At 45.1% G+C, this 27,604-nt stretch overlaps 2 protein-coding genes across 42 annotated transcripts in view; one reads left to right on the top strand and one right to left on the bottom strand.

The window, feature by feature from the left end:
- Nucleotides 1-21,856, top strand: part of hapln1b (hyaluronan and proteoglycan link protein 1b) — a 38,496-nt gene extending 16,640 nt beyond the window's left edge. The window contains exons 2-7 of one of the 3 annotated variants that reach the window (XM_052521405.1): nt 2,149-2,243; nt 11,972-12,103; nt 14,123-14,286; nt 17,336-17,534; nt 18,106-18,408; nt 18,552-21,856. In XM_052521405.1, coding sequence (XP_052377365.1) covers nt 12,001-12,103; nt 14,123-14,286; nt 17,336-17,534; nt 18,106-18,408; nt 18,552-18,841 — 1,059 coding nt within the window. In that variant the 5' untranslated portion in view covers nt 2,149-2,243; nt 11,972-12,000 and the 3' untranslated portion in view covers nt 18,842-21,856. Of the gene's footprint in view, nt 1-2,148; nt 2,244-10,864; nt 11,042-11,971; nt 12,104-14,122; nt 14,287-17,335; nt 17,535-18,105; nt 18,409-18,551 lie in introns of those variants that run through there. The other 2 variants (XM_035772565.2, XM_052521404.1) reach the window with 2 other exon arrangements.
- An 833-nt stretch (nt 21,857-22,689) lies between these two features.
- The window catches only part of vcanb (versican b), a 41,385-nt gene continuing 36,470 nt past the window's right edge, over nt 22,690-27,604 (bottom strand). For all 39 annotated transcript variants that reach the window (XM_052521390.1, XM_052521395.1, XM_052521396.1 and 36 more), the window contains 3 exons: nt 25,178-25,322; nt 24,911-25,093; nt 22,690-24,804 (listed from right to left, as the gene is read on the bottom strand). In XM_052521390.1, the coding sequence (XP_052377350.1) occupies nt 24,587-24,804; nt 24,911-25,093; nt 25,178-25,322 (546 nt within the window). In that variant the 3' untranslated portion in view covers nt 22,690-24,586. The remainder of the gene's footprint in view (nt 24,805-24,910; nt 25,094-25,177; nt 25,323-27,604) is intronic.

Genomic DNA, 27,604 nt, shown 5'->3' on the forward strand with positions numbered 1-27,604 from the left:
CAGTGTGGTAAAATAATATATCAAACTTAGATATTCCAATGGTTGTATGCATTTTGTTGCCAAGATCAGTCCAGAACACCTCACTCTGTAAACAATGACAGAATAAGTGTTCAATAAATTCCGTTTCTAGTTCACAAAAACTGCATTCACTGGTAACGTATATATATTTAGAAATCAAGCTATTACACGGATGAAATATATGGATAATGTTAAAGGAGATCTCCTTTACTTTACTTTAGCACGGCGCCAGTTTACATCAAACGATGAAGCCCAATAAAATATCGCAGAGGGAATAGACATCCTCGACCAACAGGGATCGTGATGGCGGTCTAAATGTCTTCGACTTCACTCTCTTCAATCAGGTATCAAAATTCAACTGGGTTAAAAGGTACATAAATCAATCCTCATAGTTTCCGGAATATTATACCTCATTTTGTTTTTCAGAAGCTCGGAGGGCTTCATTTCTTTTACTACCACGTCCGTATATTGTGGGCAAATCTCCTGTGAAATTGGCGGCTTTTCACAAGCAGGCTTTAATGTGCTGGGGTTTGCTGTTTTAACACAACTTTTCACCTCATAAATGTTTTATATGGACTAATGGGTCGATATTACGGTAGGAATCTATTTACCAGGAGAGAATTTATGGAAATATACAAGGCACTGACACTGTTATAAAAGCTGTACCTAGTGGGATAAAATCTCCACTTCAGAATAATGCATCTTTTGGAATATCTCCTATTGTAAGCGACATCCAGGTGAATGGCACAGGTTTACGAGATAAGAAATTCAACAATCGTTTATTAAGGGAATTATATTATTGTCTTTTCATTCTAATCCACTCAGTGAAAAACAGAAAGGACGGAAACAATGATTCCCCAAATCATATTATTGCTGGTGATGTGGGTTGCCAGACACAAAGCCAGAGCATGGACCCAGTGGCCAAAGGGTGGATGGAGGCTGGAGAGGGCCAAAACCAGGGGCCCATGGGGTGGAAGAGGATTGGATTGGAGGTGGGAGACCTCACAGTGTTTCTTGGACATATTTGTCTTGGAGTCCTCACTCAGTTTGCTTTAAGTCTGTGCTGGAAAGTGTTTGTGCAACCCTCCACCGATGCTCCCTAAGTGTGTGTATGTGTCCACAAGTTAACCCAAAAGCTTTAGTCATCTCCAGTGTCCTGAGTGCCTTGTGAAAGAGCTTGGCACACGTTCATTCATCAATATGGGAAAGGGGTCAACGCTTTAAAGGGATAGTTACTTTGAGGTGATTTGTGCCCAGAGTGTGGATTTCAGTCTTCCTTGGCACAGCTACTTTCAGGCAAGGGAACACACCAGTCATTTGGTCATTGGGTGAACTATCCCTTTAAATGCCAAGTTCTCGTAAAGATGACAGTGTAAACCCCATTCTCTGTTGCATTAACCATTAGTCTGTGTGTGATTGTCATGTAGAGGTTAATAGACATGTTCCCAGAACTGTGTTCCCAAATTAGGAATGGAAATATAAAGTGAGGGCGCCAGCTGGTTTTCACTGTGATAGCCTGATTGCAATGTCTTAGCCAGACAGCCAGTGTGTGTGTGTGTGTGTGTGTGTGTGTGTGTGTGTGTGTGTGTGTGTGTGTGTGTGTGTGTGTGTGTGTGTGTGTGTGTGTGTGTGTGTGTGTGTGTGTGTGTGTGTGTGTGTGTGTGTGACAGACTGATTTGAGTGTTTAAGTAAGAACCCTCCCAGCACTTAGATTACTGTGACATCATCTGTATACTTTATATTTGATCTTGGCAATGAGCACCTTAAGTGTGCGTTTGTGTGTGTATGTGCGTGTATGTCTCTGTCTTGCTCTTGCTCTCTGTCTCACCATCAGCTGTTCTTTGATATTGTATCCCGATCGTTTGTCTAACTGTTGATACATACACTCCAAGTACAATCTCTCTCTCTTTCTGTCTTGTTCTCTCTCTGTATTTACTCTGGACTGTAATCACAGTGTGTTGCCCGTAGCTCACTTGCTTGATGTTGTAACTGAACATGATCAGCAACTGGGAGTTGTCCTGTGTTGTTGAATCGATGCGAGGGACAGACTGACAGACATGTGAAAAGATATACAGCACCAGTCAAAAATGTGTACACACCTACTCATTCCAGGGTTATTCTTTATTACAGACTAACCATCAAACAGGCAAAGAGTCAATACAGGTGTAACGGTTCTCCTCTTCGTCTGAGGAAGAGTAGTCAAGATCGGACCAACACGCAGCGTGGTAAGTGTCCATGTTAATATTTTAATATAACAGAACACGAAACAAAAGCAACAACGAGAATGTAAGAAACGAAACAGTCCTGTCAGGTGAAACAACACAAAACAGAAAACAACTCCCCACCAACACAGGGGACACAATCGCAATCGCACTCCACACTGCACTTTCCCACCTGGACAAAAGGAACACCTATGTGAGAATGCTGTTCACTGACTACAACTCCGCGTTCAACACAATAGGACCCACAAAGCTCATCACTAAGCTAAAGACCCTGGTACTGAACCCCCCCTCTGCAACTAGATCCTGGACTTCCTGATGGGCCGTCCCCCAGGTGGTAAGGGTAGACATCAACACAGGGGCCCCTCAGGGGTGCATGCTTAGTCCCCTCCTGTACTCCCTGTTCACCCACGACTGCGTGGCTGAACACGACGCCAACACCATCATTAAGTTTGGTGATGACACAACAGTGGTAGACCTGATTACCGACAACGATGAGACAGCCTATAGGGAGGAGGTCTGGGAGGTATTTTGGATATAAAAATAATCTTTATGGAACAAAAGGAACATTTGTTGTGTAACTGGGAGTCTTGTGAGTGAAAACATCCGAAGATCATCAAAGGTAAATGATTAATTTGATTGCTTTTCTGATTTTCGTGACCAAGCTACCTGATGCTAAGTGTACTTAATGTTTTGTCATGCGGTCGATAAACTTACACAAATGCTTGGATTGCTTTTGCTGTAAAGCATAATTTCAAAATCTGAGACAACAGGGGGATTAACAAAAGGCTAAACTGTGTTTTGCAATATTGCACTTATGATTTCATGAATATGAATATTTTTAGGAATATTATTTGACTGTGGCGCTATGCTATTCAGCGGTTGCTGATGACTACCAGAACTTCACTCGCGTATAAGCGTTAGGGCCATTATGTTGGAAACAAACATATTCAGAGCATTCTCTCAAGCTTTCAGAACGTTTGTTGGTAGCTGGGATCTTTGTGTCCCTCTCTCCCTCCCTCCCTGTCTCTCTTTCTACTTCCTCCCTCCCTCCCTCTCTGTATTTCTCTCTCAGTATGCAATCCATCTCTGAGAATCAGGAACTCATTATCAAAGTAAATTGCGAACAATTGTGAACAAAGGAAGCTCTGCAATCTGCTTGTTTCATTTCTCCTAAAGGGGCTTTTTTTGACAGTCGGCAGCAGTTATTCTGAACAATGTGTGAACTCAGATTGCACAGTGAATGCAACTTCCCTGAAAGTTCTAAAGAACATTAGCAATGACCCCCCCCATGATTTGGCCCCATAGAGACGTGTGGCATCATGTCCATACAGACACCTCAAAGAGTGAGTAGAGGCCTGTTGAGCACTGACACACGCACACTGATTCCCAATTACTCATGGTAGACAGGAACTCTACTTACATCTATGATTAGGGCAGCCAATCTAACTCCTGGGCTATAAAGGTCAGGGTTTATAGTGTCCTCACATACAGGGAAGCTCCACAGAACAAAAATATAAACTCCACATGTAAAGTGTTGGTCCCATGTTTCATGAGCTGAAATAACAGATCCCAGAAATGTTCTATACGCACTAAAAGCTTATTTCTCTCAAATAGTCCATCCACCTGACAGGTGTGGCATATCAATAAGCTGATTAAGTAGTTGGAGTCATTCAGTACTCAATTACCATCTCATTTTGATGAATCATCAATTCCTAATTACTGATTGGTTTGTTAATTGTTTGTAGATGGCGGTAGTGTTGTGTGTGTGTGTGGATGCATTCACAGACACAGCGATCAGTTTGTTGGGGGGTGAACTGGGAGAACAGTGCTATAGAGGTGGGACCAAGGAGATGGCAACAGAGAGGGCTTTGTCATGAGCCCTATACTACAAATCAGGTTGAAGGAGTAAGCGGGGTAACTCTGGTCAGCTCTGACTTCAACTTGGGATAACCGGTACCATGAAAGTGGCTCACCTTGTAGCCAGGTAAATTTGTATGGCAACAAATTCTTCAGAACTAACTTGCTCCAGGGCAGGCAAGCTTAAGTCCTAACTCCATTTATCCTGAATGAAGTGTCTGAGCCACAAGTTGAGGACTAATGAAATCAAACACCCTCCCTCTCGGAAAAGATTGTGTCATCATCCCCTTCGTTTGAGGAAAACAAGTGATTCAATATTTTATTAATCAAAAAAATGATCATGTTAAAAATATCTATCACAAAACACATTTAGTTAGGACAGCATTTGCTTTCCCAAACGGTATGTTTGTGGCGTGATTGTATGTTGATTGTTGTGAAAGGCAAACTCACAGCCGCATACCAACCGTAGGCACATAATCCATAGAAGTCAAGACTGGTAGCCTTTGTTAGTGTACCCATGAGTTTAATAACAGTCAAATTGCTAGGGTTAGAGGTTCCAAAACCCTTCAATGGGTTATACAGTATGTCTATGGCCCACAACAAAACAAGCTGTTCCAGAAGGATCGAGTGAGAAAATGGTGCCAGGACAACAACCTCTCTCTCAATGTGAGCAAGACAAAGGAGCTAATCATGGACTACAGGAAAAGGAGTGCCGAGCACGCACCCAATAACATCGACAGCGCTGTAGTGGAGCAGGTTGATAGTTTCAAGTTCCTTGGTGTCCACATCACCAACAAACTGTGGTCCCTAAACACCAAGGCAATCGTAGAGAGGGCACGACAACACCTTTTCCCCCTCTGGAGACTGAAAAGATTTGTTATGGGTCCCCAGATGCTCAAAAAGTTCTACAGCTGCACCATTGAGAGCATACTGACCGGTTGCATCAACACCTGGTATGGCAACTGCTCTGTATCTCACCGTAAGGCACTAGAGAGGGTAGTTCGTATGGCCCAGTACATCACTGGGGCAAAGCTTCCTGCCATCCAAAACCTATATACTAGGAGGTGTCAGAGGAAAGCCCAAAAAATGGTTTGACTCCAGTCACCCAAGTCATACCGCACGGCAATCGGTACCGTAGCACCAAGTCTCGGACCAAAAGGATCCTAAACAGCTTCTTCCCCCAAGCCATAAGGCTACTGAACAATTAATCAATTGGACACCCGGACTATTTACATTGACACCTCACCTCCTCCTCATTTGTTTTTACACTGCTGCTACTCATTGTTTATTATCTATGCATAGTTCATTTAACCCCGACTTACATGGAAAAAATGACCTTGTCTAACCTGTAACCCCGCACATTGACTCGGTAACGATACCCCCTGTATATAGCCTCATTCATGTTTTTTTTTACTGTGTTACTTTGTATTCTTTTTTACTTTAGTTTATTTGGTAAATATTTTTCTTAACTCTTTCTTGAACTGCATTGCTGGTTAAGGGCTTGGCTTGTAAGTATTCAGCACATGTGACGAATACAATGTGATTAGACTTAATTAGAAATCTATGAAATAACACATATGGAATCGTGCAGTAACCAAAAAAGTGTGAAACAAATCCAAATATATTTTATATTAAGAATCTTCAAAGTAGCTACCCTTTGCCTTGATGACAGCTTTGCACACCCTTGGCATTCTCTCAACCAGCTTCATAAGGGAATGCATTTCAATTAACAGGTGTGCCTTGATAAAAGTTCATTTGTGGATTTTCTTTCCTTCTTGATGCGTTTCAAGCAATCAGTTGTGTTGTGTCAAAATATGGATGGTATACAGAAGATAGCCCTATTTGGTAAAATACCAAGCCCATATTATGGCAAGAACAGCTCAAATAAGCAAAGGGAAATGACAGTCCATCATTACTTTAAGATATGAGGGTCGATCAATGCAGAAAACTTCAAGAACTTTGAATGTTTCTTCAATTGCAATCGCAAAAACAATCAAGCGCTATGATGAAACTGGCTCTCATGAGGACCACCACAGGAAAGGAAGACCTATAGTTAATTCTGCTGCAGAGGATAAGTTCCTTAGAGTTAACTGCACTTCAGTATTCAGCCTAAATAAATGGTTCACAGAGTTCAAGTAATAGACACATCTTAACATCAACTGTTCAGAAGAGCCTGTGTGAATCAGGCCTTCATGGTCAAATTGCTGCAAAGAAACCCACTACTAAAGGACACTAATAATAAGGAAAGACTTGCTTTGGGAAAGAAACACGAGTAATGGACATTAGACAGGTGGAAATCTGTCCTTTTGGTCTGATGAGTCAAAATTTGAGAATTTTGGTTCCAACCGCCGTGTCTTTGTGAGACGTAGAGTAGGTGAACGGATGATCTCTGAATGTGTGGTTCCCACAGTGAAGCATGGAGGAGCAGGTGTGATGATATGGGGGTGCTTTGCTGGTGACACTGTCTGTGATTTATTTAGAATTCAAGGCAAACTTAACCAGCATGGCTACCACAGCATTATTCAGTAATACGCCATCCCATCTGTTTTGCGCTTAGTGGGACTATAATTTTGTTTGTCAACAGTGTTGGACCGCAGAGTGAAGTAAAAGCAGCCAACAAGTGGTCAGCATATGTGGGAACTCCTTCAAGACTGTTGGAAAAGCATTCCAGGTGAAGCTGGTTGAGAGAATGCCAAGAGTGTGCAAAGCTGCCATCAAGGCAAAGGGTGGCTACTTTGAAGAATCTCAAATCTAAAATCTATTTTGATGTGTTTAACACTTTTTTGGTTACTACATGATTCCATATGTGTTATTTCATAGTTTTTATGTCTTCACTATTATTCTACAATCTAGAAAATAGTAAAAAAAATATATATATTTTAAACTTGAGTCAGTAGGTGTTTCCAAACCAAATTCTTCTTCACAATGACGACCTGTCTCCCACATCCTTCTCGTATTCCACTACAGCTGTATCTGTTCCCTTTCAGTCCTTTCTTCAACAAACATAACATCATGGTCTTAGTTGTCTATAGTTCCATCAGAGACACTTAGACTCTTCATAAGATAATTCACAACCCAGCTCTATCATCGCAGCATCACAGCTGATGAGCATCCACACACACAGTGTGTTTTACTATCCTTGTGGAGACCAAAACATTTATTCCCGTAAGAAAAAACAGATTTTCCATAACCCCTAAACCTAACCCTAAACCCCTAACCCTAAAACTAAACCAAACCAGGACTTCTGGCCCCCACAAGGATAGTGAAACCAAACCATACCACACACACACACACACACACCTGGCCCGTAAAACACTCCTGCCTGTTTACACTCCACACAGATGGGCCAATGGAATGTCTTTACCGGTGACATCAGGTATTGTGACAAACACACATGCCGTGTGTGTGTGCGTATATGTGTGAGTGTTTGAGTTCCCAGGGTTATAGGCTGTGATTGGGAACACAGGCGATTGCATGCACATACACACCTGTTCCCTTCTTTGAGGACTGTGTGTTTAATCTACAGTAGCCGTGTTAAAGGCTGGTCAATGTGGCGTGTCTGACTGATACTAAACCTCTGCATCCCTTATACTGCTGCAGAGCTGGTCTTTCTCTCTCTATATCTCCCCCCTTTCTCTCTCTATATCTCCCCACTCCCTCTCCTCCCCTTTCTCTCTCTCTCTCCCCACTCCCTCTCTATATCTCCCCACTCCCTCTCCTCCCCTTTCTCTCTCTCTCCCCACTCCCTCTCCCCCCTTCTCTCTCTCTCTCTCCCCACTCCCTCTCCTCCCCTTTCTCTCTCTCTCTCTCCCCACTCCCCTCTCTATATCTCCCCACTCCCTCTCCTCCCCTTTCTCTCTCTCTCCCCACTCCCTCTCCCCCCTTTCTCTCTCTCTCTCCCCACTCCCCTCTCTATATCTCCCCACTCCTTCCCTCTTCTCCCCTTTCTCTCTCTCTCTCCCCACTCCCTCTCTATATCTCCCCACTCCCTCTCCCCACCCTTTCTCTCTCTCTCTCTCTCTCCCCACTCCCTCTCTATATCTCCCCACTCCCTCTCCCCCTTTCTCTCTCTCTCTCCCCACTCCCTCTCTATATCTCCCCACTCCTTCCCTCTCCTCCCCTTTCTCTCTCTCTCTCTCCCCACTCCCCTCTCTATATCTCCCCACTCCCTCTCCCCCCTCTTCTCTCTCTCTCTCGCTCCCCACTCCCTCTCTATATCTCCCCACTCCATCTCCTCCCTTTCTCTCTATATATCTCCCCACTCCTTCCCTCTCCTCCCCTTTCTCTCTCTCTCTCCCCACTCCCTCTCCTCCCCTTTCTCTCTCTCTCTCCCCACTCCCTCTCTATATCTCCCCACTCCCTCTCCTCCCCTTTCTCTCTCTCTCTCCCCACTCCTCTCTATATCTCCCCACTCCCTCTCTCCTCCCCTTTCTCTCTCTCTCTCCCCACTCCTCTCTATATCTCCCCACTCCCTCCCTCTCCTCCCCTTTCTCTCTCTCTCTCCCCACTCCCTCTCTATATCTCCCCACTCCCTCCCTCTCCTCCCCACTCCCTCTCTATATCTCCCCACTCCATCTCCTCCCCTTTCTCTCTCTCTCTCCCCCACTCCCTCTCTATATCTCCCCACTCCCTCTCCTCCCCTTTTCTCTCTCTCTCCCCACTCCCTCTCTATATCTCCCCACTCCCTCTCTCCTCCCCTTTCTCTCTCTCTCTCCCCACTCCCTCTCTATATCTCCCCACTCCCTCCCTCTCCTCCCCTTTCTCTCTCTCTCTCCCCACTCCCTCTCTATATCTCCCCACTCCCTCCCTCTCCTCCCCACTCCCTCTCTATATCTCCCCACTCCATCTCCTCCCCTTTCTCTCTCTCTCTCTCCCCACTCCCTCTCTATATCTCCCCACTCCCTCTCCTCCCCATTCTCTCTCTCTCTCCCCACTCCCTCTCCTCCCCTTTCTCTCTCTCTCTCCCCACTCCCTCTCTATATCTCCCCACTCCCTCTCCTCCCCTTTCTCTCTCTCTCCCAACTCCCTCTCTATATCTCCCCACTCCCTCTCCTCCCCTTTCTCTCACTCTCCCAAATCCCTCTCTATATCTCCCCACTCCCTCTCCTCCCCTTTCTCTCTCTTTCCCCACTCCCTCTCTATATCTCCCCACTCCATCTCCTCCCCTTTCTCTCTATATATCTCCCCACTCCTTCCCTCTCCTCCCCTTTCTCTCTCTCTCTCCCCACTCCCTCTCTATATCTCCCCACTCCCTCTCCTCCCCTTTCTCTCTCTCTCCCCACTCCCTCTCTATATCTCCCCACTCCTTCCCTCTCCTCCCCTTTCTCTCTCTCTCCCCACTCCCTCTCTATATCTCCCCACTCCTTCCCTCTCTCTCTCCCCGCTCCCTCTCTATATCTCCCCACTCCCTCTCCTCCCCTTTCTCTCTCTCTCCCCACTCCCTCTCTATATCTCCCCACTCCTTCCCTCTCCTCCCCTTTCTCTCTCTCTCTCCCCACTCCCTCTCTATATCTCCCCACTCCCTCTCCTCCCCTTTCTCTCTCTCTCTCCCCACTCCCTCTCTATATCTCCCCACTCCCTCCCTCTCCTCCCCTTTCTCTCTCTCTCTCCCCACTCCCTCTCTATATCTCCCCACTCCATCTCCTCCCCTTTCTCTCTCTCTCCCCACTCCCTCTCCTCTCCTTTCTCTCTCTCTCTCCCCACTCCCTCTCTATATCTCCCCACTCCCTCCCTCTCCTCCCCTTTCTCTCTCTCTCTCCCCACTCCCTCTCTATTTCTCCCCACTCCCTCCCTCTCCTCCCCTTTCTCTCTCTCTCTCCCCACTCCCTCTCTATATCTCCCCACTCCATATCCTCCTTTTCTCTCTCTCCCCACTCCCTCTCTATATCTCCCCACTCCCTCCCCTCCCTTTCTCTCTCTCTCTCTCTCTCTCTCTCTCACTCCCTCTCCTCCCCCTTTCTCTCTCTCTCTCTCCCATGCCCTCTCCTCCCCCTTTCTCTCTCTCTCTCTCCTCCCTCTCCCCCTCCCCTTTCTCTCTCTCTCCTCTCTCTCTCTCTCTCTCTCTCTCTCTCTCTCTCTCTCTCTCTCTCTCTCTCTCTCTCTCTCTCTCTCTCTCTCTCTCTCTCTCTCTCTCTCTCTCTCTCCCTCCCTCCCTCCCTCCCCTTTCTCTCTCTCTCTCTCCCCACTCCCTCTCCTCCCCCTTTTCTCTCTCTCTCTCTCTCTCTCTCTCTCTCTCTCTCTCTCTCTCTCACTCCCTCTCCTCCCCCTTTCTCTCTCTCTCTCTCCCATGCCCTCTCCTCCCCCTTTCTCTCTCTCTCTCTCTCTCTCTCTCTCTCTCTCTCCCACTCCCTCTCCTCCCCTTTCTCTCTCTCTCTCTCTAAGTTACTTTACACTTAATTTCTCTCTCCTGCAGAGGAGAACTCAGTTGAGGAGATTCTCTCGCTGTTTCTCTCTCTCCTTCCCTGAGGAAAGGACATCTCGTCATCTCTCTCTCTCGCTCTCTCTCTCTCTCTCTCTCTCTCTCCTCTCTTATCACTCCCCACATCCTGGTCTGCTTAATTGCTATTTTCAGGCTGGGAGGGGGATGAGGGTGGTGTGCGTTCGTGCGTTAGTACATACTGTATCAGTGTGTGTGTGTGTGTGCTCTGCAGAGTAGTGTTCTGCTGACTGCAGAAGCCCTACCTGGCAGTGTCAGCCAGTGCGTCAGCACTAGGGGATGGAGGGAGTGAATGAAGGGAAAAAAAATAATTGAGGATCAATCAGAGTGACTGCGGAGAACCCCCACACCACTCACCACATACCGCTCTCACACACACACTGCTCACACAGAAACCGCTCACACACACACACACCGCTCACACACTGTGTGTTTTTGCATGGCTGTGCTCACACACACTCTTTAGGAGTAGGGGAAGGAGTGTGCGTGTACTCTGTACGTTGAGATGGTGAGTCCTCCTATTCTCATTTTGTGGTGTGTGTGTGTGTGTGTGTGTGTGTGTGTGTGTGTGTGTGTGTGTGTGTGTGTGTGTGTGTGTGTGTGTGTGTGTGTGTGTGTGTGTGTGTGTGTGTGTGTGTGTGTGTGTGTGTGTGTGTGGACAGGGCTGAAGATGGATAATGTGTGAGGGCGCTGGTGAGAAAAGTGTGTTTGGCAAAGTTTCCACTCCGGCTGGCTCCCTGGGACGCGATATGATCCTCTCTCTGTGTGTGTAGTACTCTGTGTGTACTCGCTCTTCTTCTTCAGTGTTCTACGGGAACAGGTACTCTGGCTCTGTGGACACGCACTGTGCGGTTGGGATTAGTGATATGGAGAGGGATTATGTGAGATGCATGTTTTCAGGAATAGGTTATGTCGATGATGATTGTGATAGAGGGATGCCGATGATGACATTGATAAGAGTGTAATAGTGAGAATAATGCCAATGATGATAACGATAAGGATTGAGGTGATGAGTGGTAATGACATTGACGATGGTAATTGAGGATAATGACTTTCTGTAGTTATCATGATGACGGCGATGACGGTGAGAATAACTAGTTTCGCTTACTCATTGCCGTGCTATAAATCTTTCTGCTACTGCCCTATATATCTCTGGTGTGTGTGTGTGTGGGGGGGGGGGTGCTTGCTGTGACAAGGACACAGAGAGTGCTGCATTCCTATTGCAATCAGACTGCTCCAGAGGGAACCTACAGCACTGCAGATATATATTCTGTACAGAGGGATGTTCTCAGGTCACACACACGCACTTGCACACACACAACACACACACACACACACGGACGACACAAGCCAGGCACACACTTTACGGAGGCAGGTGTTTTGCTGGTGGTTAAGGATTTCCTGACCTCCCCCCCCCTCTCTCTCTCTCTTTGTGCAGTGAGCAGACTCCGGGTGTAGTGACAGAAGATGCTTCCTGCGCTGATCTGTGCCCTGGTCTCTCTGAGCTTGGCCGACAACTTTGACACGGCATACCCTGAACTGGAGCACTACAGAACCATCTATGTACAAGGTAGAGACGCCTGCGGGTGTTGGTGTATGTAATGATAGTCTAGCACCTCTAATTGAAAGTCACTCTGGATAAGAGTGTGTGCTGAGTGGCAAAAAAATGTACATTTACCTGTCGCTGTGTTTCGTTTATGACACACTCCTGGAATGTCTCCTGTGGTTTCATAGTATCATCTTATCTCGGTTTGTGTGTGTGTGCATGTGTGTGTGTGTGTGTGTGTGTCCTCACGCACTGCAACTGTTGAATGATATGCTATGTGGGGTCTTGTTTTCTCTGTCTGATAGCCTATCTGCTATCTCTCTTTATTTGGGCTGTAGAGGCAGATTGCAGGTCAGATATGTCCCTGTTTGTGTCATGTTTAGAAAGCAAGTGCAGTGAATGTGTATTGGCTACTGTACTCTTTCTGCAGTGGCAATGTAAAGGTTGGTTTTACCACACACAGTGCTATGGTAGAGTGTGCTACCAGCAGTAAGTAGTATGTCGCGTGCAGCTCACCAGATAAAGCTGTATACTGTACTGTGTGTGTGGTAAGCAGTTCTGTTGAACTTTTGTGTAGAAATGAGCTTCAGCATCGATCGTAGTTTCAGGAGACAGATTCACTGAGTTGGCTGGAGAGAGGAAGTGCTAACTCACTCCTATAGTCAGTATAGTACTGCTATAGGATCAATGTACCCTCAGTCAGTCAGTGCACCATTGGTTCGTATGGTCCTAACAGGGACGTACAGATGCAGGATCTTAATTTGATCCCTGTTTTATTGCTGAGAGTAGTGCATTCAAGGTTTAAGAAGTGAGTGTATTCAAGATTTTAAAAGTTTTCTAAGGTTCTCAATTTCCACTTTAAAATGTCAGACTTGATTTGCCCTAACAAAAAATGTATTAGCCACTACAATTCTGATTTGAGGATCATATTACAGAGGATGGTCACAGCAGAGGGGTCTGGTCTTTAAACCGACCCCTCAACCATTATGTGCTGGATCAAATATATTGAAGTACTGTAGAAACCAATCATTGTTTTTGAAAAAGTGAAAGTTGCTTCTGGTGGGTGATTGAAAATGGAAGTTTCGCTTGTAGCAGTAAGACTATAGAACCTCACTGTACCAGTGAGTTCAAACATTACGTTCAGGCACCCATTCCGAAGGTTTAACCTTTGGGATTGGGTTCAAACAAAAATGTAAAACTAGTTTCCACAACTGGGATCAAACACCCAACCTTCTGAGCCAGAAGTCACCTATCCACCACCCTAATCCACAGCACCCTACTTGATGGTACTAACACTCACTGTTGCCCCTAGTGGCCTGTTTATCAAGGCATTTCCCGACATCCTCAGGACATGTCCAATTTCGACGTTGGAGTGGTTTTTATACCTGGTGTAGGAAACCGATTTGTTTGCATGTGGATGGAAATACATGTTAGTGAGACTCTTAGCATAATGTTGTTCTGTGTGGTTGACTGGCAGTAGTTCATATTATTATTATTATTATATCTATAAACATCATCATACTAAACACAGTATTATCTCAGACAGATTTTTGGAACCTGATATTTGACTACAGGGGTTCTCCTAATACTCTGGTCACTTACATTAAATCAGCATTACACAACATGCTACATTATAATATATATTTTAAAAATACAATGTAGAACTATATTGTTTAACTCGAAAATTACAACAACATGGTTTTTGTGACAGGGCTGAACAACAGGGATGTTGTAATTCACTTTGGGATAAAAGAGATGGGATCTATTTAGCTATTGAGCAAGCCTCTGCTTCCAAGCCCAGATCTTGCTAATCGATTTCATATGGCATAACGTGATAACAAACAGGTTAAATACCATTCAGAGAATATAAAACAGCCCATTTTTTGTTAAGATAGAGAGAACCAAACAATGGGTTAGTGTTGTTGTTGAAGTTAGGAATAGAGAGTGAGAGAGATACTGTATGAGAGAGAAAAAAATAGAGAAATGTACAAAGAGAGAACCACCCCTGTATTACTAATGGTTTAACCCATTCCTTTATTTCAGAGAATGGCCCTCAGCTCTCTGTGGTGACGGAGCAGTCCAAGGTGGTGTCGAGGCGGGGGGGTAATGCCACCCTGCCCTGTAAGTTCCACAGGGATGCGTCACTGCCGGCCAACCCCAAACTGAGGATCAAATGGACTAAGCTGACCTCAGACTACCTCAAAGAGGTGTGTTTACACTTGAACCAATGTCATGAAGCTATAATCAAAATAACTTTTCCATATAATACACTACTTTTGATCAGTCTGGTCAAAAATAGTGCACTATGTGGATTTTTTAAAAACCTTTATTTAACTAGGCAAGTCAGTTAAAAGAACAAATTCTTATTTTCAATGACAGCCTAGGAACAGCGGGTTTAACTGACTTGTTCAGGGGCAGAACGACAGATTTTTACCTTGTCAGCTCGGGGATTCGATCTTGCAAACTTCCTGCTACTAGTCCAATGCTCTAACCACTAGGCTACCTGCCGCTCTACAATAGCCTATATTATAAAAGAGACTAGGACAGGGGTAGGCAACTAGATTCAGCCAGAGGCTGATGTTAGTCGGTTGATGGTCGGAGGTCCAGAAGACAATTATAATAATTTGTACACTGCAAATTGACCACAGCTACGCCCAAAAACAGATTGTATTTGAAAATAAAAACATTTTTTTTTTAAGACACAAGCAATTATTTTTTTCTGGTAGTACTTGTGAACATATTTCCTAAAATAAACACGTTTTTGCTGAATTCCTGGTGATTTTACTGTCTTTTCTGCCAGAAAATGGAATTGCCCCCCAAAATATAGAGTACCAGTCAAGTTTGGACATACCTACTCACTCAACTAGTTTTTCTTTCTTTCTTTTTTTACTATTTTCTACATTGTAGAATAGTAGTGAAGACATCAAAACTATGAAATAACACATATGGAATCCTGTAGTAACCAAAAAAAGTGTTAAACAAATCAAAAATCTATTTTATATTTGAGATTCCTTATTACATCTTCAGCACCACTCCAACATCAACACAACTGTTCCAGGTTTTGTAGTAAAACAGATTGAGGAAATGTGTTTCTAATGACGTCATCAGTTTGCATCATGTGATTTTAACCAATTATGAGTAGGCATCTGTAATGTCTACTAATTGGTTGATGAGGACATTATAAAACCCCATCTTCCTCTATCTTTTTTTACTATAAATGTATTGACAAGTTGTTGTTTTTTCACTAAAAACTAAAGAACCCATAGGAGTGTCATTCCACCAATGTGATGCATTTTGAGTGTCACTTATTTACATTCTATCATAAAGAGCACAAATGTTCAACTACATAAAACACTTCATTTTTCCATCTCCAAGAGGTTAAATAAAAAACATTATTATAGTAAGTGCCCATACGTGCCAAATAAAGTAACAGGGTTGACCGTAACGGGGTTGAGCGTAACGGGGTTGGCCGTAACGGGGTTGGACGTAACGGGGTTGGACGTAACGGGGTTGGACGTAACGGGGTTGGACGTAACGGGTTGGACGTAACGAACGGGTTGGACGAACGGGTTGGACGTAACGGGTTGGACGTAACGGGTTGGACGTAACGGGGTTGGACGAACGGGTTGGCCGTAACGGGGCTGGACGTAACGGGGTTGGCCGTAACGGGTTGGACGTAACGGGTTGAGGTTGGTTGACCGTAACGGGGTTGGACCGTAACGGGGTTGGACGTAACGGGTTGACCGTAACGGGTTGGACGTAACTGGGTTAACGGGTTGGACGTAACGGGGTTGGACGGGGTTGGACGTAACGGGGTTGACCGTAACGGGGTTGACCGTAACGGGGACGGTTGGACGTAACGGGGTTGGACGAACGGGTTGGACGTAACGGGGTTGGACGTAACAGGGGTTGGCCGTAACGGGGTTGGCCGTAACGGGGTTAACGGGGTTGGACGAACGGGTTGGACGGGGTTGGGCGTAACGGGTTGGCCGTTGGCCGTAACGGGGTTGGACGTAACGGGTTGGACGTAACGGGTTGGCCGTAACGGGTTGACCGTAACTGGGTTGGGGCGCAACGGGTTGGCACGTAACGGGGTTGGCCGTAACGGGTTGACCGTAACGGGGGGACCGTAACGGGGTTGGACGAACGGGTTGGACGTAACGGGGTTGGCGTAACGGGTTGGCCGTAACGGGGTTGGACGTAACGGGGTTGACCGTAACGGGTTGGACGAACGGGGTTGGACGTAACGGGTTGGACGTAACGGGTTGGACGCAACGGGTGGACGTAACGGGTTGGACGTAAGGGTTGACCGTGAACGGGTTGGACGTAACGGGTTGGGCGACGGGTTGGCGAACAGGGTTGGACGTAACAGGGTTGGACGTAACAGGGTTGACCGTAACAGGGTTGACCGTAACGGGGTTGGCCGTAACGGGGTTGGACGTAACAGGGTTGGCCGTAATGGGGTTGACCGTAACAGGGTTGGACGTAACAGGGTTGGCCGTAACGTGGTTGACGATTTCATTTGAAATCAGCCATAAATCCCCTTGTGATGGCGAATGGAAGTTTTTTGTGTGCAACAAGGAGGTGCAATTGAATGGAAGCTTCACAACAACAACAAAACCCCATTTCTATCCCGTCTATCAACAGGTAACAGGGTTGAAGTGTTATTCTTGTCCCAATCCATTTTCCAGAAAACAAAAAACTGAAAATGGCAAAAAAGAGATGCCCAGCACACCTGCTTTTACACTACGATCTGACTATTAGATGTTCAATGTTCCTTTAAGAACAACAAATATTTCAAAAGGAATCTTTTCACCATATTAAAACGAGAGTTCAGTTCACGTAACAGGGTTGACCTTAAAATGAGGGACAGATGTCAAATGTAGACTAATCACAGGAAATAGATCATCGTCTTCAAAATGGACTTTGTCAAAGCAACAAAATAACCAGGGCTTCACGATTATGGTGAAAACTTGGGAGACATTTTGAAGGTAGGTGGTTTCAAATCTATTCTAGGAGTCACACAGGGTGCAAGGAGGGACATGTCAAAATGCTGAATTATTCATATTGAAAATCTGATTGATTGAACTCCCCCATGGTTTCTATATTAAGCGGAACTTCATTTCATGTGACAGGCTTTTACAATTCAAAATTGGTGCACAATTTCTACTTAATATATCAAAGAGATGCAAAAGGCCCTCATTTCGTGGAACAACCGCGGAACTAACTGACAAATCCTTCTTCTTCTTGTTCCAGGTGGATGTCTTCGTTGCCATGGGTTTCCACAAGCGGAGCTACGGACGTTTCCACGGGCGCGTCTACCTACAGGCCTCGGCCCCCACGGATGCGTCGTTGGTCATCACAGAACTCACACTGGAGGACTATGGGAGATATAAGTGTGAGGTCATCGACGGGTTGGAAGATGGAACAGGCGTGGTGTCCCTGGACCTGCAAGGTAGCACACACTTTAACACACACAAACACACAATTTCACAGTGTGCGTGTCCTCACCGCAGTCTGTCGACACAACAGCTAGTATTCAATATGGACTCTGTTTGACAAAGTTTTTGAGAGAACCGTCCTTTGGTAAAGTCTATTTACTGTGTAGCAGCCTGTCCTTGTCTAAATGGCCCAGGGTTCTGGCTATATATAGCACCGCGAGCTGAGACTACCCAGGAGGACTGTCAGGGGCACACACACGTCAGGCCCGGAGTAATGGAGTTCATCATTTAGGTTTCCATTCCTGTCTCACCTCCAAGGAACAGGGTATAACGCCATGCATCACCCAGCTAGACCAGCTCCATTATATATGAGAATGATCAACTATCACTGCCACCATCAATCTGGAGCTACAGCTACCCACACACATAACAATGGACTCGAAATTGTAGGATTTGAGCAAATGCTATAAGCTCATGGGGTTTATCTTTTTTTACAACTTGTATAATGTTTTCCACCTGTTTAAGATGAGTACATGAAACCCCAAAGCAAATGGATGTTTTATGATGTCCCGTCTCTCCTCCCAGGTATCGTCTACCCATACTTCCCTCGGCTGGGTCGTTATAACCTGAACTTCTTTGATGCCGAGCGGGCGTGTCGCGAGCAGGACTCCATCGTGGCGTCGTTTGACCAGCTGTACGAGGCGTGGCGCGGGGGTTTAGACTGGTGCAACGCTGGGTGGCTGAGTGACGGATCCGTCCAGTACCCCATCACCACCCCCAGGGAGCCCTGTGGGGGCAAGAACACTGTCCCCGGGGTACGCAACTACGGCCTCAGAGACAAGGAGAAGAACAGATACGACGTGTTCTGTTTCACCTCCAACTACAAAGGTGTGTGTGTGTGTGTGTGTGTGTGTGTGTGTGTGTGTGTGTGTGTGTGTGTGTGTGTGTGTGTGTGTGTGTGTGTGTGGGGGGGGGGGTGTTTGTGTGTACATGTTTATCTAACCCTCTCCCTCCCTCCCTCCCTCTCTTAGGGCGGTTCTACTACCTGATCCACCCCTCCAAGCTTACATATGACGAGGCTGTGGTTGCGTGTCAGAAGGACGGAGCTCAGATTGCCAAGGTGGGCCAGATGTATGCCGCCTGGAAGCTATTGGGCTACGACCGCTGTGACGCCGGCTGGTTGGCTGACGGGAGCGTCCGTTACCCCATCACCCGCCCCCGTAGGCGCTGCAGCCCAACAGAAGCTGCCGTGAGGTTCAACGGCTACCCCGACAAGAAACACAAGCTGTACGGAGTCTACTGCTTCAAGGGCCACAACTGAGAACCCCAATACGCTCACACACACACACACACACTCACATTACACTAGAGAAGCTAATACATTTACAGAGAGTAGGATGGAGAGGGAGACGGGGGAAGAGGAGTTAAAGAGAGAGGGAGGTCATATAGGAGAAGTTACTGATATAAAAAAACGTAAAGAAAACATTCAAACTGTGATATTTTCTTTTTAGATACAGTAAAACGAGAGGTGTGAGTCATTTTAGCAAACCATGTTTTTTTTTGTAATCTGGGACCTGATAGTGTATGGGGGATATGTTCTTTAATCGGTTATTTCTACGTAGGAACAGAAAGGGAGGATGGATTTGGGTAAAGGGTTGGTGGGAGGGAAGGGAAGGGAAGGGGAGGGAGGGAGGGAATGGTGGTGGAGAAACATTTGATGTCACATTGTCCCAAAGTGACATTGTAAGTGGACGAGGCATAACATAGCTTGAAGGAAGTCCTTGGACTGAGAACAACCTAGTAAAGCGTCTGACAACTGAACGGATAACCTTTTCTGTTCAATTAAACCCAGGACAACAAAAGAGCAACAATGTTCGCACAAACACAAAAAGCAAAGATAGCGTAGCTCAAGCTATTATTATTATGTTATAGAATGCAACTACAGCACAATGAAAATCCAGTCTGCTGTCCATCTTTGCAGGGTGCTACAAAAGTGTCATGTACTTCACCATCATTTTGACTAGTTTATTCAATAATGTGTGTGGACCAAACATCATTCTCATCATAGAAATGGATAAAAGAAAAAAGGAGAAGCCAACCATTACCATTGTTCAGTTTATTTTTTACTATGAATATGTAGAATGTGAGTATCTAGAATTGTATTTCTGTTTATGGATGTCTTTTGATATAGAAATGTTGTTTTATTTTCTGCGCTACGCTATCCCAGAGTTCTGTGCTCAGTCACAGAGCTCAAGTGATGAAACTAACCCCAGAAACATACAAACGAGGAAACCAAAATACAAATGTTGCACTGGACACTGTTTATGTCAGAAGACTTACGGTGGCCTGGAAGGGACAAGGTAAACCGCATTTAGTCCTCAGCAGTAACACAAAATGCCTGGCAATAGTTGTCTTACTGAGTAGTATTGTGACACGCAGACCTGCAGTATAAATGTTAAACACTAGTTGCTGTGCCTCTATGTACACCGTAGCCTCTAGTTTAGAAACACAAGGCATGCCTCTGAGCTTTTATAAACAGCAGAAAGCCAAAAGCAACATTTGCAGTGTAAATCCCTATTTTTTTTCAAAATATTTTTTTGTGTACTATTTTTGACACAAATAGTTTCTTATAGTGAATGAGTAGACACAGTGATATCTGCGAAACTGGTTGTTAGAGCACTGACAAGCTGTTAGTTAGCTAACGATGCCATGTTAGTCTGCATGGCTAAGCTAAGCCTCAGGCCAACAGCTCAGGCATATCTATTTATCTGCATGAACACAGAGCCTGCGATACCCTCGCTCACCACTAGCAGCGCAGCCCACTCTAGACTAGCCCAGTGAATTGGCCAGATAATCATCCTATTTAAAAACACCATTGGTTCCCGCAGGTACAGTAAGAGACTCCCATGTAAGAACAACACAAGGGCTGACGTACACTAGCAACGCTAGCTAGCTCCAAGAGAATGTTAGGTCATTCCTGGAGTGTTAGGTTAGCTATACTTGGCTCGACCTTACAGAGTTAGCTTATTGTTGAGTTAGCAAGAACTTGGCTCTACCGTGTCCTATCACAACTGCACTCAGAGGTGAGTACAGGAACGCCAGTGGAAGGAGTAAAAAACATGGACCGTTATCACAAAGACCTGCTGGACAGACACATATATTTATATTGAAATTAGCCTCAGAAACGACGTCAGTACGAAAAATATGTACACTACCGTTCAAAAGTTTGGGGTCACTTAGAAAATGTCCTTGTTTTTGAAAGAAAAGCAATTTTTGTTGCCCATTAAAATAACAGCATCCCGGAGTCGCCTATTCACTGTTGACGTTGAGACTGGTGTTTTGCGGGTACTATTTAATGAAGCTGCCAGTTGATGACTTGTGAGACATCTGTTTCTCATACTAGACACCCTAATGTACTTGTCCTCTTCTCGCATGGAATAGCCTTCGTTTCCCAGAACAATAATAGATTGACGAGTTTCAGAAGAAAGTTCTTTGTTTCTGGCCATTTTGAGCCTGTAATCAAACCCACAAATGCTGATGCCCCAGATACTCAACTAGTCTAAAGAAGGCCAGTTTTATAGCTTCTTTAATCAGGACAACAGTTTTCAGCTGTGCTAACATAATTGCAAAAGGGTTTTCTAAAGATCAATTAAGCCTTTTAAAATGATAAACTTGGATTAGCTAACACAACGTGCCATTGGAACATAGGAGTGATGGTTGCTGATAATTGGCCTCTGTACGCCTATTTAGATATTCCATTATTCCGTTTCCAGCTACAATAGTCATTTACAACATTAACAATGTCTACACTGTATTTCTGATCAATTTGAATGGTATTTTAATGGACAAAACATTTGTTTTTCTTTCAAAAACAAGGACATTTCTAAGTGACCCCAAACTTTTGAACGGTAGGGTACCTTACTTGTTTCCCCTGTCAGCAAAGCACAGTGATTAAAACACTTTTTAAACAGGAATCATGAGCCACGACAATGATTATGATAAACACAAGAGAGCTTCTGTCAGAGAACGTTACAAATCTGTCAGAAAGTATCACCAATGCTTTTCTTCAACTGTCGTAACATGCTCATCGTGAACCTTTACTAACAAAACATTTTTGGCTGGTTCAAGAACTGCCCGTGACTTATTTTAAGAATGAACTATGTCATGTATCAATTCATTCAAAAGTTTAAGAAAAAACTACAACCAGGCAATCATTTTTATCCCTACACTGTTTCGTGTACGTACAACATTACTCAGTTGCAGTACTGTTTGTAACCATGTTAGGAACTTTTTGGACCCAAAGTCAAGAGGAAAATAAAACAATTCAAACAAAGAATCCTGACTTTGCTTCTTATTTGTTGCCATGGAAACCAACATACCTGGACTTGCAGCTTAGTGTGTATACCACTGCTGAGTGATGTAGGAATAAGGGCTATAGTAAGAGCCATGGTACAGTATCTATTGGTAGAGGAGAGGGGCTGGTTTGGGACTGAAGCACACTGTGATTGCCAGGTGTAAAGACATAGGCCTTCAGTGATTCATGCCTGCACACACACACGCACACACACACGCACACACACACGCACACACACAGGACCTCAGTAATGTACGTGTTTCCAAAGGGTGGGGACGTTTGCGTAAAGGGGGTTTCCTGCCAGTTTGGGGGGAATTACAGAAGTACACAGAGGCCTTTTCATGGTATTTCCTGTTCTGTTCGCTGATCTTGCAACTGAAAAATGTCTGTCAAAGCAGCAGATTGTTTTAGGAGCTGGATGACGGCATGAGGTGGAGACGTTGGTTTGCTGGTAGCGGCTCATATATTCATGCTGGTTTCCAGAGGAGAGCACTATTCTAGGATCCCCGACCTAGCCTGCAAGCAGCTGTTGCCTGGACCCACAGCGGGGCTGCACTGACTGACAAGACAGGAAAGATACTCATTTATTCAGTTCAAGCCTTCCATTCATTCCTCCATCCATTCGTTGATTCACTGTGGGGAGAGTATGCGTCGTCCGTCGTCGCTCACACCGGTAAAACCCCAGACTTTCCTCTGTGGGCCAGTCACTACTTATGACGGGTAAAGACACTGGGGTACTTTTTCAATAAGCTCGAGTGGATTTATCGAATCATCTCCTGCACTGAGATACGAAGTGTGAGAATATGGACACACACTGGGTGACATCGGTTTATTCGTATTTATTTTTATTGCACAGTCAGCGCAAGGTGAGATGGGAGCACAGGATGGTGTATAGGTACAGTATTAGTGGGTTTTTGGGGGACATACACAACAGATACAAGAACATAACCCCCATACAGCATACCCCACGCTCTCTGGGGTAGAAACACACGTCATTTGGATGATAAAACACTATGATAGGACACATACAGGGAGAGAAGACAGAACGGATGAGAGCAGTAAGCAGAGAAGACACACGAACCAGAATCCTAACTGAAGAACAGAGGCCCTTGGCTGCCAACTTCCAATGCTGTTTCTTCACCCAGTCCTTTCTGTCCTCGGGGGGAGAATCATTATTTGTGGCATTTCTGAATAAATGGTCATAGCTCAAGTGCCTTGGAATGCTTCTCAAAGTCGCCCCTGTTGAGAGCCGTTTGTGGTGACTCGCAGGTACAAGTCATCCCCCTGAAAAGCGCCATCCCAGCTCAGATATCTGGATCGTAGAACTTTACTAAACAGAATATGGGAAGGCCACATGATGTAAGACAAGATTCCTTCAATGCATGGCAGATGTCTGGAAACAGTCAAACAAGTCACCCTTACAATAGCCACTTCAGTTGAACAGTATCACAGGCCGTGTATAGGTGTAACAATATGCAATAAATTAAACGGCCACAGCTTCTTACATAACTTTTCCCACCTACAAGACCTGACAGTCATTGCACTCTCTCTTCTCTCCCATGTGTCATTGCACACATAACAATAACAAAATTGGTTAAGCGTACGAAGCCCATTCCCTTTAAAAAAAAACATTGCCTTTAAGGAGAAGACGTCGGCGGATGCGTTTGTATATGCTGGAGCGCCACTGAAGGAGGTGACCTGTCACAGACGCCGTCTGACACGGACCTCTCGTCACGTCCCCTCGTATAAGGAAGTGATTGAGCTCGTTCCTGATATGAGTCCTACTGCGTGCACCATACAGGCAACAGTCGTTAATGAGACAGATTTCACTTCATGGCGACTTTTCAAATAAAGTGACTGACCGAAGATTGTGATAAACGAGTGGCTCTTCGTCTCACGTTCTGTGAGAGAGAGAGAAGGGGGGGGGAAAAACATTGCAAATATTGGAAACAATGTAACAATTCATGTTCCTTTAACTTAATGGGCTCTTTCATGGGAATATTGCAAACGTGTCGCCAACAAAACAATTGGGGTTTTAAGTCTGTTATTTTTACTGGATTATTTCTATGGGGTAAAGAAACAGGGTAAGGGGGAAATGTTCAGAAGGCGCTGGATTGAGAAGGGTCCATCTCTAGAGCAGAAGCGGTCAAGTTCTCCAGTTCTGGAGATGGACATTGGACACTGTGTTAACCATTAAGGCACTGTGGTGTCACGTTTGTGGAAAGAATTAGAAGTGATCTGGGGTTGGATTTCACGAAGCAAGGTCAAAATCGAGTTAGCCAGCTAACTGAAATAAATATTCTGAAACTTAAATTTGTCCTGGTTGAATTTGAAATGGGACTCAATCCTCTCTGTAACAATGTTTATAACACCTGTTTATAAACTAGAAAAGTGTTTTATCAGAGTTTATCAGAGTTAGCTTGCTGATTATGACTAAACTTTGTGAAATAACCCCATGCCCCTATCCAGATAAATTGACATACAAATTGGCATACATATACACACACACACACATATCTATACACATATATATATGTATATCTATGGGTTCTAGCTAGCCCGTTGGATCTGATCTGAGTTGCTCTGGGATTAGGGATGCAGAATAACTGTACATTTTCTCAGAAATTCCCACATTTTCCAGAAATCCAGAAATTTGGGGAAAGTTCCTTTTGCAACCGTATCTGCGCTTTTAAGGACTGACCAGAGATCAGATTAGTGTTGATGTCTCCTCTCGCTCTGCTGTTTTTGCTTTTGGTTGTTGGTCTTCTGTTGGTCTTGATTGTTTTGGCTGTTGTATTGTTGGTTTTGATAGTTGAACTGGTTGTGATCATTGTGATTGTACTGATTCTGGTTGTGATTGTACTGATTCTGGTTGTGACTGTGATTGTCGGTGTGTTTCCTAGAAGCGAAAGACTTCTGGTAGGTAGCAGCTGAAAAAACAAACAAAAAGAGAGATTGTTAATGTCGTTGGATCGAGGCCCTGATTAGTTGGGTGGGGGGGGGTAGTCAGAGACAGAAGAAGTGGGCAGTACTCACGGCTCATGCAGGTGACCTTGGGGCTGTCCCATTGGCCGTTGTCACGGCAGCGGATGGTGGGGGGGTATCTCTGTATGAAGCCGTTTTTACAGTGGTAACGAATCAGAGTGTTGATCTCATAACGAGGCTTCATAGAACCAAACACACGAGCATCCTTCACTACTGGTGGCTGGCCGCAAGAGACTGGAGGGAAGAGAGAGGAAAGGGGTTAGGTATGCATGCGTGCGTGCGTGCGTGCGTGTGTGCGTGCGAGCGTGCGTGCGTTACCTGTGCCTTTCTTGCAGGTGAAGGTGAGGTGGTAGTTGCAGGGTACGTCATTCCACTGTCCTCCCTCGTGCCAGATCATCACCACACAGTCCTCTCCAGACTGGAAGAAACTGTCTGGCTGGTTGGGACGCCAGTGCTCATATTGCTGCAAATACAATCGCATGCTGTCATCATCACCAAAGTGCAGGCCTTTTTACCTGCAGCCACATTCATTACTGCATCCCAGTCACTCTGATAGACCCCACAGCCCTCGTACAGTACAGGACCCTTAATCAGACCACACCTGACCTACAAGCTAGTCACCTCATAACAGAATCTTAATGTAACTTCTTTGCAAATCTCATTAATCACGAGCTTCTATTGGGACCAGATGACAATACATTTCAACAAGTTTACTGGGACATTACACACAGTTCCTTTTTGAACCCTGCTATTTACGATTCCCTATTTTATTCCATATTTCATTTCATCATTCACTGAGGAGGATGGATCTCTCCTTCACTGATGGAGACTCCTACTGCAGTGGTTCCTTATCTATTACTGTACCACTAACTGAATTTGACTCTTTTCCCCACCTTTATTTAACCAGGTAGGCTAGTTGAGAACACCTTTATTTAACCAGGTAGGCTAGTTGAGAACAAGTTCTCATTTGCAACTGCGACCTGGCCAAGATAAAGCCTAGCAATTCGACACATACAACAACACAGAGTTACACATGGAGTAAAACAAACTTACAGTCAATAATACAGTAGAACAAAATAAAACAAAAAGTCTATATACAGTGAGTGCAAATGAGGTAAGTTAAAGAAAGAAATAGGCCATGGTGGCGAAGTAAATACAATATAGCAATTAAACACTGGAATGGTAGATTGGCAGAAGATTAATGTGCAGGTAGAGATACTGGGGTGCAAAGGAGCAAAATAAATAAATACCAGTATGGGGATGAGGTAGGTAGATAGATGGGCTATGTACAGGTGCAGTGATCTGTAAGCTGCTCTGACAGCTGGTGCTTAAAGCTAGTGAGGGAGATGTGAGTACTCTGCCCGGAGTACCCCTGAAGTACCGCCTAATGTGCATTTTACCAGTAGCCCTATGGTCTCATGAGTCTTCTTAAGTACCCATGTGGGTATGCCAAGTACACCCAGGGGTGCTAGTAGATCTACAGCTGCACCAAAAGATCTACAGCTGCACCATTGAGAGCATCTTGACTGGCTGCATCACCGCTTGGTGTGGCAGCTGCATGGCATCCGACCGCACGGCGCTACAGAGGGCCAAGTACATCACTGGGGCCAAGCTCTCTGCCATCCAGGAACTCTATACCAGGCGGTGTCAGAAGAAGGCCCAAAAAATGGTCAAAGACTCCAGCCACCCAAGTCAGAGACGGTTCTCTCTGCTACCGCACGGCAAGCGATAACGATACACTGGAACCTACAGGAGCCTAAACAGCTTCTACTCCCAAGCTATGAGACTGCAAAAAGTGAGTTAAATGGTTAACCAGAGAGTTACTGGGACTATTTGCATTAACACAGTTGCTCCTTACTATCTGTCACTTTGTTCCAAGTTATATGTATGGTATATTTGGAAAGTATTCAGACCCTGTGACTTTTCCCTCATTTTGTTAGGTTACAACCTTATTCTAAAATGTATTATATCGTTTTTCCCCCTCATCAATCTACACACAATACCCCATAATGACATCACAATACCCCATAATGACAAAGCAAAAACAGATTTTCTTTTTTTTGCAAATGTATTAAAAAAAACGGAAATATCACATTTACATAAGTATTAAGACCCTTTACTCAGTACTTGTCCCGAAGCCACAACTGTGTTGTCTTTACTAAGTGTTTAGGTTCATTGTCCTGTTGGAAGGTGAACCTTCACACCAGTCTGAGGTCCTGAGTGCTCTGGAGCAGGTTTTCATCAAGGATCTCTCTGTACTTTGCTCCGTTCATGTTTTACTCGATCCTGACTAGTCTCCCAGTCCCTGCCGCTGAAAAACATCCCCACAACATGATGCTGCCACCACCATGCTTCACCGCAGGGATGATACAAGGTTTCATCCAGACGTGACACTTGGCATTCAGGCCAAAGAGTTCAATCTTGGTTTCATCAGACCAGAGAATCTTGTTTCTCATGGTCTGAGAGTCCTTAAGGTGACTTTTCTCATGTGCCTTTTACTGAGGAGTGGCTTCCGTCTGGCCACTCTACCATAAAGGCCTGATTGGAGGAGTGCTGCAGAGATGGTTGTCCTTCTGGAAGGTTCTCCCATCTCCACAGAGGAACTCTGGTGCTCATTCAGAGTGACCAACAGGTTCTTGGTCACCTCCATGACTAAAGTCCTTCTCCCCCGATTGCTCAGTTTGGCAGGGCGCCCAGCTCGAGGAAGAGTCTTGGTGGTTCCAAACTTCTTCCATTTAAGGATGA

The sequence above is a fragment of the Oncorhynchus keta genome, chromosome 6 (genome assembly GCF_023373465.1).
Source record: "Oncorhynchus keta strain PuntledgeMale-10-30-2019 chromosome 6, Oket_V2, whole genome shotgun sequence".
In the NCBI taxonomy this organism is placed as follows: Eukaryota; Metazoa; Chordata; class Actinopteri; order Salmoniformes; family Salmonidae; genus Oncorhynchus; species Oncorhynchus keta.